This window comes from Notothenia rossii (genome assembly GCF_949606895.1).
Source record: "Notothenia rossii genome assembly, chromosome: 3".
NCBI lineage: Eukaryota > Metazoa > Chordata > Actinopteri > Perciformes > Nototheniidae > Notothenia > Notothenia rossii.
Genome location: NC_136901.1, coordinates 25033723 through 25052752, shown reverse-complemented (window position 1 = coordinate 25052752; position 19030 = coordinate 25033723). Strand labels below are relative to the sequence as shown.

The window sequence follows — 19030 nt, the reverse complement described above, 5'->3', positions numbered from 1 at the left end:
GAAGTCTTTGTGTTCAGAGAGGGATGTGAGCAGGGGACATCCTTATTTGGGGATAGCTCCAAAACTCTGGAATGTTTCCCTCATAAAAGAAGAGGGTGCGTTACACATGCTTAGGGCAAATGTGTATGTTTTCATTGCAGTAAATATATGTGCTGCGGGATTACTTTTCAACTATACCTCTGTTTTTATTCTTTCATGTGTGGGTACTAAATGGCTACAAACATTGTGGAGAAATTAGCTTAAACATGTTTTATTACTCTATATGAAATGGAAGCAGCTTTTATGACAGGGACGAGAGAGCTGGGGGAGGGGACATTCTTCTTAAGATTTTCAGCATGTCAATTATCAGGGAAATCTACTTGTTTTAAATAGATGTGTGTGGTTAATTACTTTGCGTTAATAATAACAGTATGTGTAAAGGAAGCTGGAAATATGCAATGTGAAACCTTTTATTTGAAGTAAGGATGTGAACAATAGCTCAAATGGCTGGAAAGGCGGCAGGACAAATGAGTGTGTTCTCTATATTGGGCCTGTGTGAAGTTTGACTATTTGAAACGCATCTCTAATACTACTTAAGAGCATAGGTAATGTGTTCTTCGTTATTATTGATATGAAAGTAATTTACATGTATTACGTATATTTAGCCAACTATAACAACTATATCTTAAAACATACTTTTAACTTGTGTGTGGTAACCTGAGGGGGGGGAAGATGGACACAGGGACAAAGGGCCATAAAGGGGATGTATGTGTGCTGGCTGCAAGATGTGAAATAAGATAAGGAAACTTGTTGTTTAGAGCAGGTTCGTACCAGACACCAAAAGGTATCTGGTTTTCGTCAAACTGAAAGAGACGCACGCACACACCTCCTCCTGTGTTTTTAGTATGAAAGCCTGTGTTTTCCTTTGGTTCGATCTCTTTTTCTTCAGGCTGACCAGAGAGTAAGACAGGAGAAAGAGCAGGAAGTACTTCCTTTGTATTTGTATTGTTACTTTGTATCATTAAAACAAGATTATTGTTTAACTTGCATTCTGGTGTTTCTTAATGCCTTCCTTTTTACGAATTTACCCAGTTTACCAAACGACACGCGGAGACGAGGTTGGTTTTAAACATCAACCAAATCTCCAACAAATGGTGACCCGACGTGTCTGAGTGGGGTGTTTCGGGGAAGAGACCACCAGCAGCAAGCGGACGAAGAAGTCCAGGGATAGCACCTCGGCCTTTTCTGACAACTAAAAACAGCTCTGTAGAATACAAGGTAAGCAGATACCAGTTAAACTCAAAATCTGTGATTTGACCCTATTCCAAATTTGAGAAGTTGTCGGAAGAGTGTACACAGTGTTTTTGAGATAATAATACAAATAGGTGTTTTAGTTGTAAAGTAGGATATTGAGTTCCTGCAGCCGGAAGGGTATTGAAGTCCCTGGCTTAAAAAGTCGAGGTACAGAGTCCTCACAGTTATACTGTCTGGAGTAGTTAAACGGTAGTATTGAGTCTCCATATAAGACTGACTCAAAATAACAAATCCAAAGCTCGACGGGGCTGGAGATGAGTTATTTATGTTATAAGTGATCCGAAGGAGAGTAACGCAAACTTCAGAAAGTCATTCTGAAGTGACCGGGCCTCACTATATCCTTTGTTGTGTTGGGGTTGAATCTATAAAGCCAAACGTCACGATAAAGAGTTCTGTAAGCCTGGGTTATGACTCCATGTCAGCGTCACATTGTTGAAAGACGCTGTTGAAGCGCGCTGAGAGGCTCGCTAAACTTGTTGGAATAAACATTGGGCAATAAAAGCTGAATAGACTGTACGGGGAATCTTTTCTGTGAATATTTACTGGTAACAAAGACAGTAAGTCAGATGAATAGATACAAAGTCATAATGAAGGGAGAATTTGAACGAGAGGAGCGTGAGTTAAGAGCTTACGAGAACAGTGGGTTCAAGCAGAAAAATGTAATAAAATGATAGCAGAAGGGTTAATTGTTGAAAGAAGCCCCCCTTTTCCTAAAAAGGCTGAGAGCTACAGCAGGGGAAAGAGAAGGGGGTGTCAGTATTTGTCTGTGAGAGTTCCCCCCCCTTTTTCCTCTCGAGAGCAGCAGCAGCAGCCCGGAGTGTGTCTGCTTGCTTTTTTCTCTACTGATCTGAAGTTACAGTGAAATACATAGAAAATGAACAGATCAAGGTGTGATTTGAAGTGGTAGATATATTGAAATAAATAAGAAACAATGATTTGCTGCTATTTAAACATAGTCTTTGAGAACTGATTGATACCGTTGCATTGCGTTGTGAATTTCATGGTATTTGTCATTAACTAAGGATTGTACTTAATTATACTTCAAGGAAAATTATATTACATACAGTAACCTTAGGGGAAAGTAAAAAGAGATTTACTGAGTATATGAAGTACATTAAGGGTAAGGTTTTATTCAAATTAACTATGATAGGTGGATTTTTCCACCTAGAATAAGACATGGAAAGAGGAGAATTTGTTAGACATGAAATAACGAACTCACTGGAAGAAATATATATTGTGAGGTTATTTAGGAGTTGTTATCATATACAGTTACTCTCAGTTGATGGTTGTTTAAAGTAGATAGGAAACTGAAAACGTAAACGATTCACCACAATGGTGTTTTTAACTTTATGATGAAGGAGTAGAAAGTAAAAAGAAGGTTTTTGTAAATTTGTCAGAGGGAATCTGTTAATGTTTAAGCATAACAGAGGTCCTGCACGAGGTTTTGCTCCAGCCATCTCACACAGTTTCACAAAGGGGTGATTTGTGAGGGCCTGGAGCGGTGGCAGCTGCAGGGCGCAGTGAGACAGAAAGACAGGAGAAATGAGACGGTTTGAAAGAGTAGAGAGAGTACAGGTTATATAGAGTTACTACTATTCTGGAAAATGTCATATTGTTTTATGAATAACATAAGATAAGAATATATTTCCTAGATATGACAACAACAGGCTTATTTAGGTTAACAGAAAATTGCTATTAACCAGTTTCAGCTGCAACTATCCTGTCTTTGTTCTAAAGAGAACATACGTTGCATTTATAATTAATATTAAGAAAGTTCACAATTGATACCATTAAAGACCGTTTGGGATTAATAGGACGAGTTTGTCATAAACATTCGTGCTTAGATGGAATAAAAGTGTTGAGATGTTCTCAAAGGAGGAGTTTTCACAATGCTTTTTAGTTTTTATTGAAACAATTAAGTAATAAGGACAGAAAAATGTTCCGTGATGATTTATTTAGGTTTCAGCTTTAGTAATAATGAAGATTACATTTTATAATAATTCCTTTAAGTGTTCCAAAAATATATTCATTAACTGTAGTCAGATTACTTGTTTTAAATATATAGCGCTGAATACAGTTAGTTTTGTATTCTGTTACAAATCTAACCATGCTTGTAACACAACTTAGATAAACAATTTGAAAAAGAATAGAATAAGCAAGTAGATAAAAGATGAATCTATAGTGGTTAAGAAAGGTGTCTTTGTTTTGCCTATTAACTTAGAACTAAAGTAATGAAGAATAGGAAGACTGTTACCATTAATGGGTTTAGCATTCACATGTTTCGGCATTCCTGACCATATAGACACTCAGCTGTTTTATCTTGTCACCCGCTGGGGGAGAGATTTACATTGAGCTTTTCTCAGTAGCTGATTTGCTGTTATTACAGCAGCATTGGATAGTTGTGCGCCACCTTTGGGTTGTACTCTGAATCAGTGTGTTGGTGAAAAGTTGCTCATTACAGAAACAGAAGAACTGTGCAAAGAACGCATCTCTGAGGAGGTTTTGACAGTTTGCTTGTGCCCCGTTGTCAAGGCAACAGTGGTGTGAAGAGGTACTGCAGTTTTTGGGGATTTCTGCTGTACAGAGGACAACGTGTGTCTGCTGATTGTATCACATTGATCCAGAGGTCCCTTCCCCCTCAGGACATCCCAATGCCAGAGAGAGTTTCCTTGTAGCCCACTGAACAGGGCCGGTTCTAGCTTTTTGGGTTAGGGTTAGGTCCTGTGTGACTTCTCCACCGGCCTGTCGCGGCCAGTCGTTCCCGCCAGCTGGAGGCGCTCTGTGTTCGAGGCTGTGCACGGACTGTCACACCCCGGCGTTAAGCTTTTGGTGCGCTTGGTGGCCGCAAAGTTTGTCTGGTATGGGCTGAAGAAGGACGTGAGGACTTGGGCTGATGAGTGCGTGGCTTTTCAGCGCGCCAAGGTGCACCGCCACACGAAGGCCCCTTTGGAGCGTTTCCTGGTGCCTGAGAGAAGGTTTGACCATGTTAACATCGACCTGGTTGGTCCATTGCCCTCCTCTCAGGGTTTTTCCTACCTCCTCACCGTGGTGGACAGGACGACTCGTTGGCCGGAGGCGGTCCCGCTCGTTTCGACATCGGCCGCAGACGTTGCCCGGGCCTTCATTGCAACGTGGGTGTGTCGTTTTGGCACCCCGCCGAACATTTCCTCAGACAGGGGCTCTCAGTTCACTTCCGAACTCTGGAACGCCGTGGCAGGCGGTTTGGGGGTTAAGCTGCACAGGGCTACCGCTTACCACCCTCAGGCTAACGGCCTCTGCAAGCACATCCATCGCTCCATGAAGGCGGCTCTCAAGGCCGGACTTACGGACAGTAACTGGGTCGACAAGCTGCCCTGGGTGATGCTGGGCCTGAGGACCGCACCTAAGGAAGATCTGCAGTGCTCTACAGCGGAGATGGTCTACGGGCAGCCGCTGAGAGTTCCAGGGGATTTCCTCCCGAATGCATCAGCTCCCTGGTCTGCCACGGCCCAGCGGGTTTTCCTGTGAGACGCAGCGGAGGCTTTCGCTCCGGGTTCCGACTTCGCAGCACGGTGCGCCAGGGTCCCAAGTTCCCGCGGAGCTACGCTCGGCTGGGCACGTCTTCATACAGCACAACGCACACAGAGGCCGCCTGCAGCCCCCTTACGATGGACCTTTCCGGGTCTTGGAGCACAGGGACCAGCACCTGGTGGTCGACATGTGCGGCAAGGCTGAGCACGTCTCGATTGACCGGGTGAAGGCTGCTCATTTGGACGTGGACCGGCCGGTGGTGCTGGCTCAACCACCGAGACGGGGCCGCCCTCCGGCTTTGATTCCTGTCGGGGGGTGTGGACCTGTTGTTCCGATCCCTCCTCTGACGGGGGCCGCACAGGCGGAAGTCGCTGTGCCGGCTCCGTTGCGCAGGACTCGTGGGGGTAGGCGTGTGGTTCCTCCCCGCCATACGGATTTTGTTTACTTGTGAATTCTGGGGGGGCCTGTGTGGTGACACCATATTGTGGACCATAATTCACCTTGCTTGTTGTGTTGCTACACGGACCCTTTAGTGGGAACACCTGTAGCATTAGCTATTCAGTCCTGCTAGCTTGCAGAGCAGACGTGTATTACCTTCTGGATTTTAACCTATAATAAAGAGTGCTTTTGTTCATTTATTAGTAGGCTACAGAAAAATTAAGACTTATTTTAAATATGAAGTAATATGATTAAATTAAATCAACTATATATAATTGACTTGTTAACTTATTAATGCAACATTAATGGGGGCTAAAGGAACAGCTTAATCCTATTTACCTGGCCATGGTCCTCTTTATTTTATCGCCGTCGGGATAAATATTAAAAGTAAAGTTTCTGGATACCTTTCAGCTGAGTTAGCTTGTTATCTGTTAGCTGGAGCAGCGCAACCGAACAGCGCGTATCTCGTGACGTAAATACGAAGCGCTTCGTAGGCTAAACCGTCTCATTTCGTAGGCCGCTCAAATGTAGGCCTATTTAGTATCCTATCCATGTGAACATGTTTTAGGTGGGGTATTTTCGTCCAAAATAAATGTATATAAAAATAAAGTGAAGGGACATCAAACCGAGCGGCCTACGAAATGAGACAGTCTTCCGGCTTAGTTCAATAAAGTTGGAACGATATTGGGAGGTTCTGATTTCACGGATCAATAACTCATGAACAAAACGTTATTCAGACACAAATGACGTCTCCTAAGTACCGTGGTAAGGTTGACAACAAATTACAATCACATTTTGATTAAAAAAAAGCCAATACGCGCCGTCTTCGGAGCTGGACATATTACATTGGTTTCTATTTGCAGCCGGAGAAGAAACGAGTGCTCAGGGAAAAAAGAGAATACAATAATATTCAATCACTATTATTATATTTCTACCAAACTCAATACACACATCAATAGTCTCCTGTGCGTCATACTACAGCAAGGAGTTTGGAAGAATATGCTTTTGAATAATTTTGGGGAATATTTGTAATGTAAATCTTCAATAAATATGGCATCATATTAAATCACTTTACTATTATACAGTATATTTCTACCAAACTCACTATTTGCATTGTTGTTGTTAGCATCTGGTTAGCTAGCTGCGCTAACGGATATTTTAAAGAGCAACTTCCAGGTTAAAGTCACTTGTGAATAAATGTGTAGGAAAATGATGAATCCACTAGATTTTCAAAAAAATATACAGAAATATAAACCTACACGTTCACTTCCGCATAAAAAAGCCTCGGCACGTGACCTCCCGCGTGTGACGTAACATGGGGGAAACAAGGGGGAGAGCGGCCGGTGTAACGTATTAATAAACATGGATCCCAATGCTAGTTTCGACACAGAAGACACAGAAGAAGTTGAACATGAATATTCGAATGCATATGACGGACCACAACCTTATAATTATGAGCCTGTTAGGCGTCCAAGAGACCAGGAGCAGCCAAGGATTAGAAGAAATAACGGCCATCGGAGAGAAATTGAGCTGTGGTGTGAGGAGAACCAGTGGAGAACTGGGCAGCTATCTTGGTGAGTGACCGGCGTTAGCTACAAAATGTTAACTAACGTCACATCACAACATTGTGAAGTCAGCTATCATATATCAGGCTATAACTAAAGTAACATTGATAATATAGTAACGTTACTGGCAGGACTGTTGATACTGATCCATAACAGAAACTAATGCGCAAGTATCAGCCGTATCTCGCCTTACCTAATGCAACTCCACACTACGGTGCTGTGTACCGGAGGGGAGATGCGAGATACGGCTGATACTTGACCGATCTGGCGGAGAAAGGTTGTGGAGCCTCCGTTGATATGCCGTTGTAAATTACTTGATGGAAAGCAGGTGTGTAGTCGGGGAGGGTGCACAGCTGATTGCAGCAGGTGAGTGGAGGTTGAGCCGGGAGCCAGGAGTGACAGCCACCACGCACACACAAACAACACAGACAGGGGGAAACAAACAAACACAAAGGAGACGGCTGGAGCAGTACAGCCATCACAGCGTTACCTAATGCAACTCCACACTATGTCTTACGGTGCCGTGTACCGGAGGGGAGAGAGAGAGCAGCGAAGGGGGGGAGAGAGAAGTAATACGGTTTCCTGATAAAGCTGTGGAGAGTATGTGCTGCAGGGAGGTGGATGCACAACGCACCCAGGAACGAACGCTAGCTCCGGTCCTTTTCCCGTGAGGGAAACTTTGGACTCGATGTCCTGACAGGCTGGTATTTGTGCAACCTGCACAAACACAATACTGCACCATGATTACAAATGGTGAAATACAATGTAAAACTACCGAAAAATACCAGCTCACTAAAACACAACCGCTCAACTCAACGAAACTAATAACTATACCCGCGGTCAGAGAGCGGAGATGTGTCCCCTGTGTGATGTAATATGACGCGTTTGACGTATGACCTTAAAAAAAAGCAGTTTTTAAGAGCAGAGCTCAAAATTGCTCCTTTCCCTCTGAATTCCTGCCCTTATGTCTCGTAAAACATATCAAATCCAACATTCACTTTTTTAATTGTAATTTTCAAGCAAGTTTAAGCATAAATGTAGAAAAAAAACCCCTGCAAGATGCTCTTTAAACTGTTTCTAAAACAATGAGGGAGAGTTCTCTCCTGTCAGACTGAGAGAGATAACTACAGCTCAGTGAGGTAAGGGCCTGTCTGAGTGTTTAGATAGTTAATTTTAGTCTCGTTATCTCAGTGGGTCTCAAACGGTTTGAACACCATTTATGAGAATACATGAAAAAAAGTTATGAAGTACTATACGACAGTAAAACAAGAATAAAGTTTAAAAGTGGAGTGATTTGTAAAATATCCAAAAAGAAAAAGAAAAGCTTTTTACAGTTGTTTCATATGGGGTCTATAGATAAATGCACATATGCATTGCTGCCTGAGAACATGCACAGCTTGAAATGCTATTAATATCTGCATGAAGTTTAAAAAATGCTCTTGTTTCTTTGACTAATTACAATGCAGTAATTCTTGACTCCAAGGAGGTGAAGAGGCTACAATTAAGTTTATAATGTAATCTCTGGATGTTCTCAGACATCTATGATATGTTCTTGTGAGTACATGGGCATAATGTAATACAATATTCCGACTGACTAATTGTGATACCACTTTTACTTACTGATTATCTAAAACCTAGCAACGGATAATGTACAATTCTCGTGAAAATATAATGCATCATTGGGAATTGATCACGTTTTCAGGTTCGTTTTTTTTTTTTTTTAAACTGATAAAGTTATACATTTGGTGTTCTAAGACCTGGGATGTATGTCATACATGTATGCCATGGCATACATTGCTAAACTGAAAATATCTCCATCATAGCTACACATGGTGTTGAGGTTTGATCACATGGCACGGTACAGTATGAATTTCGCAGCATAAATTCCTGCTGAATCCTGTAGGATATTAGAAAGACTCTGATATTATATGAGGATAAAATTGTAGGTTTCAGGCTAAAAATGTTTTGTATTGATCAGGGTGCTGTCGGTTACAAATGTGAGCATTGCTATATTCATTTGTTTCTCATTACTCTGAAAAGATACTATGATTTTAGTGTCACCACACATACTTCTCAACATTCAGGTTCACTGACATAAGCCGTGAATATTAACATACATTACAGGCATGTAGGTAGACAAATAATGGGTCTGTTCTCTCCTTTATCACTGGGAACATGCCACTCTCTCTGTCTGTGTTGAATCAGCGTATATTTCTCTGCAGATGGGCCTCTTTAAGGTGGCTAAAATATGTTTTTCTGTTGTCACCGTCCACAGCAGTACATTACTTTGCTGCAGTCTGTATATAATACACAATAACCACGAATAATTACCTCATACAACTTAACTTCTAAAGACCCAAACTATCCCTTTAAGTGCAGCTTTTCATGTTCACGAAAAAAAAAAAATGCATGCAGATGGTTAGAGTCTGTAGCCAAACAGTGGTGTGACTTCTTGCTGTTGTGGATTGCTGATATGACAAGCGAGTCAGCAGACCCATTTTTTCTCAACCTACATGCTTGTAATGTTTATTAATATTCACGGCTTATGTCAGTAAACCTGAATGTTGAGAAGTATGTGTGGAGTCACTAAAATCACAGTATTTCAGAGCAATTCAGAGTAATGAGATACAAATCAACATAAGCTATTCTTTGTGCATATCTTTCTTTCACATAATTTCTTATGTCTCAACTTAGTTCATCGGACATTGTTCTCTGCTTTGCATTTGCGAACATCACAGCCATGTTCTCTACTGGGCCTGGTTTTACACCCTGTGAATTGAAGCTGGATATATAAATAATTAGATGATGTGTGTATGAGACATGATGAGTGTGTCATTTCAGTATTTGATTTACAATTACATTGTTTTCAGACATTCTTTCCTCCTGGATTTTATTTTTAAATATTTATTTTTAATCACCTATCTGCCTTTTTTGGTTCTTCATTATAAAACCTAAAAATGGAAAAGTAACGTTAATTATCAAAAAGTAAAATGTGAGAATATGTTAACTACACATGTTGGAACAAGAATGAATAATAATTCTAATCATTATCGGTAGTAAAACAGTAAGTAACATACATTAAAAACATGAACATTCAAATCAATTTTTTGTTGTTATTAGTGTTATTAAACACTGACGGGATAATTGACCCTAACTGTTTGACTTCCGGAAGTTTTTTTGTTATTTGCGGTTATATAAAGGTTTGATGTTAACGCCTATTCGCAGCAGATTGGTGAACATGAGGAGAAGGCTATCTGACCTGAGACACACCATGAACTATTCTTTCGACAGGTTGCTGAACCAGCCCCAAGAACATCCACAACCAAACCAAGGAGGCATTGTGGAAAGGTATGTCATTTTAATATAACATGGATTGGGTTTATTGAAATTATGTGAACAGACACAGACCACAACCACCACGTGGAAATGGTCAGTAGGTAAATGCAGAGGTGGGACGTAAGTAGGTTTTAGTTTTAATGCATTTGAGGTGAATTATGGATTAAAAAGAGATATTTTGATGTCAAGGGGCTTTCACCTGGTTAAATAAAGGCTACAAACAAACAAAAAAACCGGAGTCTTTGTTTTAAACAGGTATTTTTACTTCTACTTAGTCACTATGACGGGTGTCGAACTCAATTTCATCGGGGGATACATTAGTATTAAGGTTGCACTCAAAGGGCCAGTTGTAACTTTAAGACTATATAAATATATATACATATATATATATATGTATATATACATACACATATATAAATATATATAAAATGATGTATTATATGACATTATTGCCTCTGCATTGGGTTATTATCGGATAGGAAAATAACTTGGAAATTAACTACGTCTGAAAGCAGAAGTCGAGGGCAAATAATTGCAGGTCTCTCAAGTGCGCATGCCGTCTCCAAATGAGATGCATTGTGGGACATGTAGTTTATGGACAACGTGCTTCTGTAAAGCAGCATGAAACCGTTTATTAAACTTATTATATTCTTTACAAGGTCTTGGAAGCCAAAACGAAGTCGCGGGCCGGATTTGGCCCCCCTGACTTAGGTAGATAATGTGTCTAATTTTTCCACTTCTGAACTTTACAATGGTGACTCTAATTAACCCTTTTAAACGCACTAAAGTAACTGCAAAGTACAAAGTACACAATAAACATAATACCTGGTGAATAATATCTATACTGTATAATACATCGTAATATACCTAGTATATTTTATAATTAACATGCACATTGTGCATAATGTAAACTCTTTCATAGGTTTGAGATGTTTCGACGAGAGGAGGGGGGAGGACCTGACAGAAGAAGGAGAACAGGAAGAACAGTGGCGAGCCGACCTGTCGCACTGAAAGTGTCTGTCCTGAAGCAGGACAAAGACACCTATAGTTCTCCTATGGGTAAGTGGGTTTATAATGAACTACACCTAAAAATGCCTTCTTACATAGTCCTCAAAACTATAAGCCTCATAGACATAATTTAATGTCAAAATATTTTGTAATTTTAATTTTTTAACTTAACTGAAGCTCAAGACCAGTATGTGCATAATTATTGAGTTATTGCTACATGATTACATATTTGCATTAGAGTGCAGGTGTACAATTATATATTTCCTAATAAAGTGGCCACTGAGTTAATATACAGGTTATGTGATATCATGTTTTTATGTTTTGTCAGATATCGCAGTCACCTGCACAGTCGTTGTGCCATTTCACCTGGACCTGGCACAGTTCCTACAGGCCCTTAGGGAGAAAGTGCCCAACGTCCCTCCAGAATTTGACCTCTGCCGGATGGTTGGACAACAGTGGAGATTTGTTGCCCTCACCTCCCTGTGTCCAAGGGAGATCCGACCAGGCAATGCCTTGGGTCGGTCAAATCTCTACATTCGGCCAAAGGTAGATGAACGTTTACATTTAAAAACAACAGGACAAATACAATAAATTAATCATTGATCACTGTACTGTATAATTCTGTATATCTAAAGTAAGCACCTTCTTTTACAGGGTGCTGCTCCACCTCAGAGTGAACCTATCTCCCATCCTCAACCGTTACCCGGCCCATCTCGGGTTTTTCCCCAAATTGAGGTATGAAATAAAAAGTAGTAAGGACAATTACCAAATGTTGACATACATTCATAACCAGCTCATTGACATGTGTTTCAAAACGGTTAGGTTTTTTATAATATACTTGAAGAGATAGCTCTGACCCACATGAAATAGGTTTTAGATTTCAATCAATCAAATCAAAATCAAGTTCAGGACTCGAGTTAGATTAAAGCAGTACTGCAGATTTTTGTTGAGTTAAGAATACTGACTATCTTATCTTTTCAGGAATCGCTTTCACCTCACAGCCCACCTCACAGCCCACCTCACAGCCCACCTCACAGCCCATCCCCACCTCACAGCCCATCCCCACCTCACAGCCCATCCCCACTTCACAGCCGATCCCCACCAGGAAGCCCCTCCGCACAACGCAGACCCTCCGCAACAGCCAGTGTGTGAGTAATGAATATTCGCTTTGGTGATTTTAAGGTTGTGGAAAAAGCTGACTAGGGTCACAGAATCCCGTAATTTGATAAATGTTTGTAGCTTGAGAGATCTGGTGGTCATTTGACCTTAGATGATATCCCTTTTGTAATAGGCCCACGAAATAAATGAAGCTCCATCATGGATTGCCACAGTACAGACTACACATACAATAATTTATGTTACCTGCAGCTCTCACCAGTACATGTGCCACTTCATTTGTTGTCTGCAAGTAATAAATGTATTATATAATCTTTTTCAGTTCTCTGGATTTGTGTGTCCACCTGCATGCATCACTGTGTAAAGCACATTCCCATCGAATATTGCTCTTGTTATTATTCCCATTTTCTTTTTATCTGTTTCTTTTCCAGACATGTAGACGTTGAAATGGTTTTGCGGTGTCTACAAGACAGGGTCGAAGTGGAGTTAGTCAGAGCCAATCAAAAAATGCTTTCCGGGGGGAAGAATTTGATTGTGCCTTTAGAGCCTTTTCCAGGACCGGTTTTGACCCGGAAAACAAAATAGATGTCATTTTTGTTGACACGGAGGGAGTTGGAGAGGGTGCCGTTGATGAGGGGGGTCCCACAAGGGAATTTTGTACTCTCCTCATGAGACAACTTCAGCATAACAGCATCTTCGAAGGTCCTGAGGAGAGTAGGACATCGGCCCTGGACAGTGTTGGTAAGTTAAGAGATGCATAATATATGACCAGCAAACATATATTATGGGAAATGTATTATTAATTAAACGTTTACCTTTTTAAATGTATACTGTGCAAAGAAATAGTAAGTTAACCCATAGTATTATCCTGCATTTTTGTATTATTAACACTGCATACTGTAATTGTGTCTCTTATTTTAGTGATGTTAGTTTTCATAGGTTTTTTAAATATAAGATCAGGACACATTGTATAGATTAAAACATTGTATGGTCTAGGGCTGCTAAATTAATCGTATTTTAATCGCGATTATGGCTTGCAACGAAAACAATGTAATCGAAATAAAAAGATTTTTTTTTAAAATTATTATTATTATTATTATAATGGTTTTTCAGTTGAATTATACTTAAAGTTCAGGGTAATCAACTGTTAAAAGCATACTGTTCAAAAGATGTTCTCCAATAAATGGATGTTTTCAAAGTCAATGAATAATCACATTTATAATCGCAATTACATTTATTGAACGAGATTATGATTTTTGCCATAATCGAGCAGCCCTAGTATGGTCACTGTATAATCTTGTAATACTTTTTTTTATCTTCAGCATTACAGAAAGGGCTATACAGGGTGGTCGCCAAAATGCTGGTCATCTGCTTGGTTCAGGGGTCGGTGTCTCCACATTTTCTCTCCGAGCGCCTATACAGGCAGATATGTGGTCTATAACCTCTCCCTGCCTATATAGACGACATATTCGACCCCGCCCTGAGGGCCAAGCTCAAAAAGGCAAGTACATTCTTTATTTCCATTCAAATTTTCAAATGTAGCAGTCTGTTTTGTACAAAGCTTCGGTCTGGTGTGTCCTTAGACTCAGTACTCTTGAATTTGTCATAGCATACTTACTCTGAAGTGTATTGTGTATTCCAATGGGAGATTTATGTTATTAAGGAATATTATAAACCCTTATTATAAAGTGAAACCCTTAAGTTAATCGTTATCCATTGTTAGAATATATTTAGCTTAACTTATAGGGGTGGACAATTCAGAATGATCATTATTGTAGCAGAATGTTATCCATGAATTTTGTATTCAAATGTTCAAATTTCTAACATTAGATTGCCGATGCAACAACTCTTGAAGGGGCCAGAGAGGCAGTGGAGGAGGCCACAGAGGAGCTCTCACTCTTGGGCTCCTTGCAATATGTGGGAAACATGACCCAGAGGGATGAGCTTCTGGCGGCCGCTCGTCACCACTTTTGGCGGGACTGGCTGCTGCAGGTGGAGGGTAAGAAATTGCCAAATCAACACAAATTGCATTCCTTATGCAAAGACTCAATAGGCAAAAAGAGATGAAGGACACCTATAGTTATATAGTCCTATGTTGTAATGTTGGTTAACACTAGAAGTGCCGAAATTCCACAACATTTCATGATTTCCAGTTTCCCTAGACACAAGCGTAGCCCCATTTCAGAAACACTGGTATACTGTCTAGTAAAATCTGCAATATTATCATTCTCATCTCTTAAACACAACAAATACCCTTAATGCTCTGAACATTATGTAGACTTAAAAATGATCTCAAACTTTCGGAGATGTGTTGGCCTTTGCCACCGACCTACGGAAAATCCCTGCTGTAGGGTTTCCAACCCAGCCAAAACTCAATTTCCTCCACCTGGAGGACGGGCCAGCAGGTTTCCCCACGGCCAACACCTGTGGACTGATCCTTAGGCTGCCAGTTTGCACACAATACCATCTTTTTAAAGATGGTATGGAAAATGGCATAAGCTGGGGTGGGCAATTTGGTGTATCTTAGCTACAAAAGTATTATGCTTTTTTTGTTTACTGTTGAAATGGAAAGTATTCTCCTTCTGTCTTCTCTTAGTTCCCTTCCTGCTCTGTGTGTTTTCCCTCCAGTTTTAATTGTCTCCCCTGCCCTGATTAGTTCAACCTGTTCCTAGCTCCACTTGCACTTCATCCCCTCGTCACCCTGTTTGTATATAAGTCCTGGTTTTCTGCCCTGTTCTTGTCGGTTCCTTGTTTGTCTATTTCATTAAGTTCTGTTTTATTCCGTGTTGATTGTTGTTACTTGAGTTCTTGTTCTGTCTGTTAAATATACATTTTTGTTAAGTTTTCTGCTATCTCCAGTCTCTGCATTTGGGTCCAACCACTCCTTGCTTCACATGACAATGATTGATTTGGACTATATATCGAATTGCTATTTTTGTCATTATTGTATTGTTATTAGTGCTTTTGCAGGGAATTATTATTATTATTACTTTAAATCTCATGTAATCATCATATGTTAATATATAGTTTAATGTTACACTTCACACAAGTCACGACTGTTTGCAGTTAATGTCGTTGCCGTGTGTAACGTTATTTTATATAATGTGCAGCGCTTCAAACAGTGTGCTACCTTAAAGGCATTTTATAATGTTATAATTTGTTTGCAGTTCATAAAGTCACCACTAGGAGTGCTAATGGTATTGTTATCTTTAAGTTCGCCGTTCTTAGCCTCACTTCCGGTTTACGGTATCGCCACTTCCGGTTTAGCGTTAGAGAAACGGCATGGTCCAAGAGAAGAAGAAGAAGACGACAGACACATGGCAGCAACTTTCCCTCTACTTCATTAATTTTCCTTAGTAGTGTGTACACAGATTAGTCTGTGTCTAGTGGGCGGCTAATGGCGCCCACTAGCTTCTTTAACACAGGCTGTTGCTCCCTGAATAATGTAGGGCTCTACTATGTTACTATGTGTAACGTCCCATGGACTAGTCTGGCTTACATTTCAAGTTTATTCTGTTTGTATAAATATGTGAAATACTGGTCTGAGGTCATAATTGTTCATATTATTTAAATGCTAAAGCGCTAATGCTATGCTAATATGGTGCCTGTACAACAGCCATGTTAAAGTGAGTACAGTCGGGTTGTGTGTGTTATCTGTTATCACTGTATTATACTGTAAATGAAAAAGGCTTTAATCCTTTATGAATGTCATAATATGGCATGTGAATTTATGTCCATTTTTGATAAGAAAACAAAATATTTCGGACATACAGTTATTTTTGATTGGCTAAACATTACATTACATTACATTCTCAGTTAGCTTCAGTCCTCACTGAGGAGAAGTATTGAGGTAGAAAGCTGGTGAAGCCATTTCCTGCTGTCATTATATTCTGTTTGCACAGATAATAAACCTGGTTGGCAAGAAGGAAGTCATATTCATTCGACCACACAACACAACGCAGAGATACATGTGGCGTCAAACCAGAGAATGATTAGATAAATAGAGAAAACGGATATCATTTGTAAGTGAATTTATTAATGTGTTTAATAAATTCTGGCTAGGACAACCACACAAACGGCAGCAACTTTCCCTCTGCTTCATTCTTTTCTCCTGTTCAACAGGCTTATTATCTGATTACCAGCTCTGCACAGCAGACTTGTAACACTAGCAGCAGTGGAGATGGAGCATCAGAACCTGGAGAATACAGCAACAACAACAACAACAACAACAACAAGGATCCATTTGAAGATAGGTAAATGTAAATATTACAGTAATAGTGTACTTTCATTGTGTGAGTGTAACATAGTTAAATAGGTTGTAAGAGAGAGAGTGCCCAGCAGCCATGGTTCCGGCTCCAGAACTGACCCACACAGCCATGGTTCCAGCCCCAGTTCTGGCCCCAGCAGCCATGGTTCCGGCCCCAGTTCTAGCTTCAGCAGAGCCAGCCCTCCGTGTTCTGTCGGCTAACCGACCGTCTCAAGCCTCCTCTCAAGTTCCTTCTCAAGTCCCCTCTCGAGTCTCTTCTCAAGTCCCCTCTTGAGTCCCCTCTCCAGTGCCCTCTCCAGTGCCCTCTCCAGTCACCTCTCAAGTCTCCTCTCGTGTTCCCTCTCAGGTCCCCTCTGGAGTCTCTTCTCGAGTCCCCTCTCAAGCCACCTCTCGAGTTCCCTCTCAAGTCTCCTTTCAAGTCACCTCTCGAGTTCCCTCTCAAGTCCCCTCTCAAGTTCTCTCTCAAGTCTCCTTTCGAGTCACCTCTCGAGTCCCCTCTCGAGTCTCCTCTCGAGTCTCCTCTCGAGTTCCCTCTCCAGTCCCTACTCAAGTGTCGTTGGAGGTTCCGCTGGGGGTCCTGCTAACTCCATGTCCTGTGCCGTTGGGGGTCCAGCCGCCAATTGTTTCGTCAGAGGTCCTGCCAACTCCATGTCCTGTCCCGTTGGGGGTCCCGCCGACTACTCTTCAGCCGGGGGTCCTGCCAACCCTATGTCCTGTCCCATTGGGGGTCCCACCGACTACTCTTCTGCCAGGGGTCCTGCCAATCCTATGTCTTGTTTCTTTGGAGGTCCCGCCGTCACCTGTCTCGCCGGGGGTCTAAGATTCTTGTTTTTTCAGCTTTTTGTGATTAAAGCTCGCCTTTTGTTCCATTTTGAAACCTGCTTCCCTCCTCATTCTGCATTTGGGTCCTATTTTTCCCTATCCCTTGACACTTTTGTTTCTGTTTTAACATGCACATTGCCATGGAATTGCATTGCACTGTCATTGCTTTTTATTACAGCAGTGAGAGATGCCAAAGACATTTCGTTATACTTTGTATAATACAAATAAAGATATATTCTATTTTACTTTGCTATATTTGGTTTTAATATTAACATTCGTTTAACATTTTCATAAAAGGTTTGTGAGGCAGTGGCGGTTCTACAGGGTGGCACGGGGTGGCAGCTGCCACCTCAGAAAAATGCCTTGCCACCCCAGCTGCCACCCCAGTTGACAGCTTTGTTTTGAAAGAAAAGTTGTGGCTCATCGGACATTTATGAGAGAAAATCTCTAATGTCCGAGTGAAAGTGAATGCAGCACAAGACGTGAGCCTTGTAACCCCTCCCCCGGCCCTGGCGCGAGTCTGGAAATATGATTGGTGGCGATTTCATTTGAACGGGGGGACAGCGCAAAACGAGAAGCATTTCGGATCCAAGTAGACGGAAGGAATGAGGTGTTTGCGGTCTACAATGACAGAGAAGAGTCTGTCAAGTTCGGCTACAAGGCAAGGCAAGTTTATTTATATAGCACTTTTCTGTATGCGACAATTCAAATTGCTTTACAAAACAAATTAAAATACTTTTTAGGATAAATACAGTAAAAACACATATATAATGGCATTTTACAACAGGCATTACAAAGCAAAGATAATAAAATAATAAAAATAAACACCACAGGTATACAATACGTTTAAAAGGCATAGGCATACTGTAGTGTGAATATGAGCATCTCAATTAAAAGCAGCCAAAGAGATATGTTTTTAGTCTTGATTTAAAAATAGTAATCGTTTCTGCGGACGTGCATGACTTCGGTAGTTTGTTCCAGAGTGTCGGGGCATAATAGCTAAATGCTGTCTCTCCTTTTTTTGTTTTCACTCTCGGAACCGATAGCAGACCCGTCCCAGAAGACCTGAGGCAGCTTGATGGCTCGTAATTATGTAGGAGTTCAACAATATACTTTGGTCCTAAACCATGTAATGATTTAAAAACTAGCAATAGTAGCTACTTTAAAATCAATTATTTGGCCGACTGGAAGCCAATGTAAAGATTTAGAACTGGACTGATGTGATCCACTCTTTTAGTGTTAGTGAGGACACGTGCAACAGCGTTCTCAATCAGCTGCAGCTTTCTGATGGATTTCTTTGTCAACCCTGTGAATACACTATTGCAGTAGTCGAGTCTACTAAAGATAAAAGCATGGACAAGCTTTTCTAAGTCCTGTTGTGACATTAGTTTTTTAATCCTCAATATGTTCTTCAGGCTGTACTCAGCATTGAAACAAAATGCACGATAGCTTTAAATCTTAATCAGTTTGTGAGGCGTTTTGCTGAACACGATGGTAATCGCCTCATTCAGCTGTAATAGGCATGCCAACTTGATGCTCTGCTCACGGATGACTCGATGAGCATAATAAACTGTTAAGATGATGACCTTACGTGTGTGAATATATTTTTTTCTTTGTGCGGTTCTGCCCCCAAAAAACAGTTTTAAGTCCAGAGAAAGTCAAATAAGACGGTGTG

General features: G+C 40.9%; 1 protein-coding gene across 4 annotated transcripts; it reads left to right on the top strand.

Annotated features, from left to right (window-relative positions):
- The first annotated feature begins 570 nt into the window (after positions 1–570).
- Positions 571–17488, top strand: LOC307030906 (uncharacterized protein). 4 transcript variants are annotated; one of them, XM_079667542.1, is made up of 11 exons: positions 571–964; positions 1072–1257; positions 10098–10154; positions 11065–11201; positions 11479–11696; positions 11805–11885; positions 12132–12298; positions 12698–13007; positions 13589–13767; positions 14097–14265; positions 16389–17488. In XM_079667542.1, exons 4-8 carry the CDS (start codon positions 11072–11074, stop codon positions 12849–12851), a joined length of 750 nt encoding a protein of 249 aa, XP_079523668.1. In that variant the 5' UTR covers positions 571–964; positions 1072–1257; positions 10098–10154; positions 11065–11071; the 3' UTR covers positions 12852–13007; positions 13589–13767; positions 14097–14265; positions 16389–17488. The 4 variants fall into 4 exon arrangements, with proteins under 4 accessions (XP_079523668.1, XP_079523667.1, XP_079523669.1 ...); XM_079667540.1 differs by lacking the exon at positions 571–964 and adding an exon at positions 16169–16288 and having other exon boundaries at positions 1209–1257; positions 10007–10154; XM_079667541.1 differs by having other exon boundaries at positions 571–1257.
- The last annotated feature ends 1542 nt before the right edge of the window (positions 17489–19030 follow it).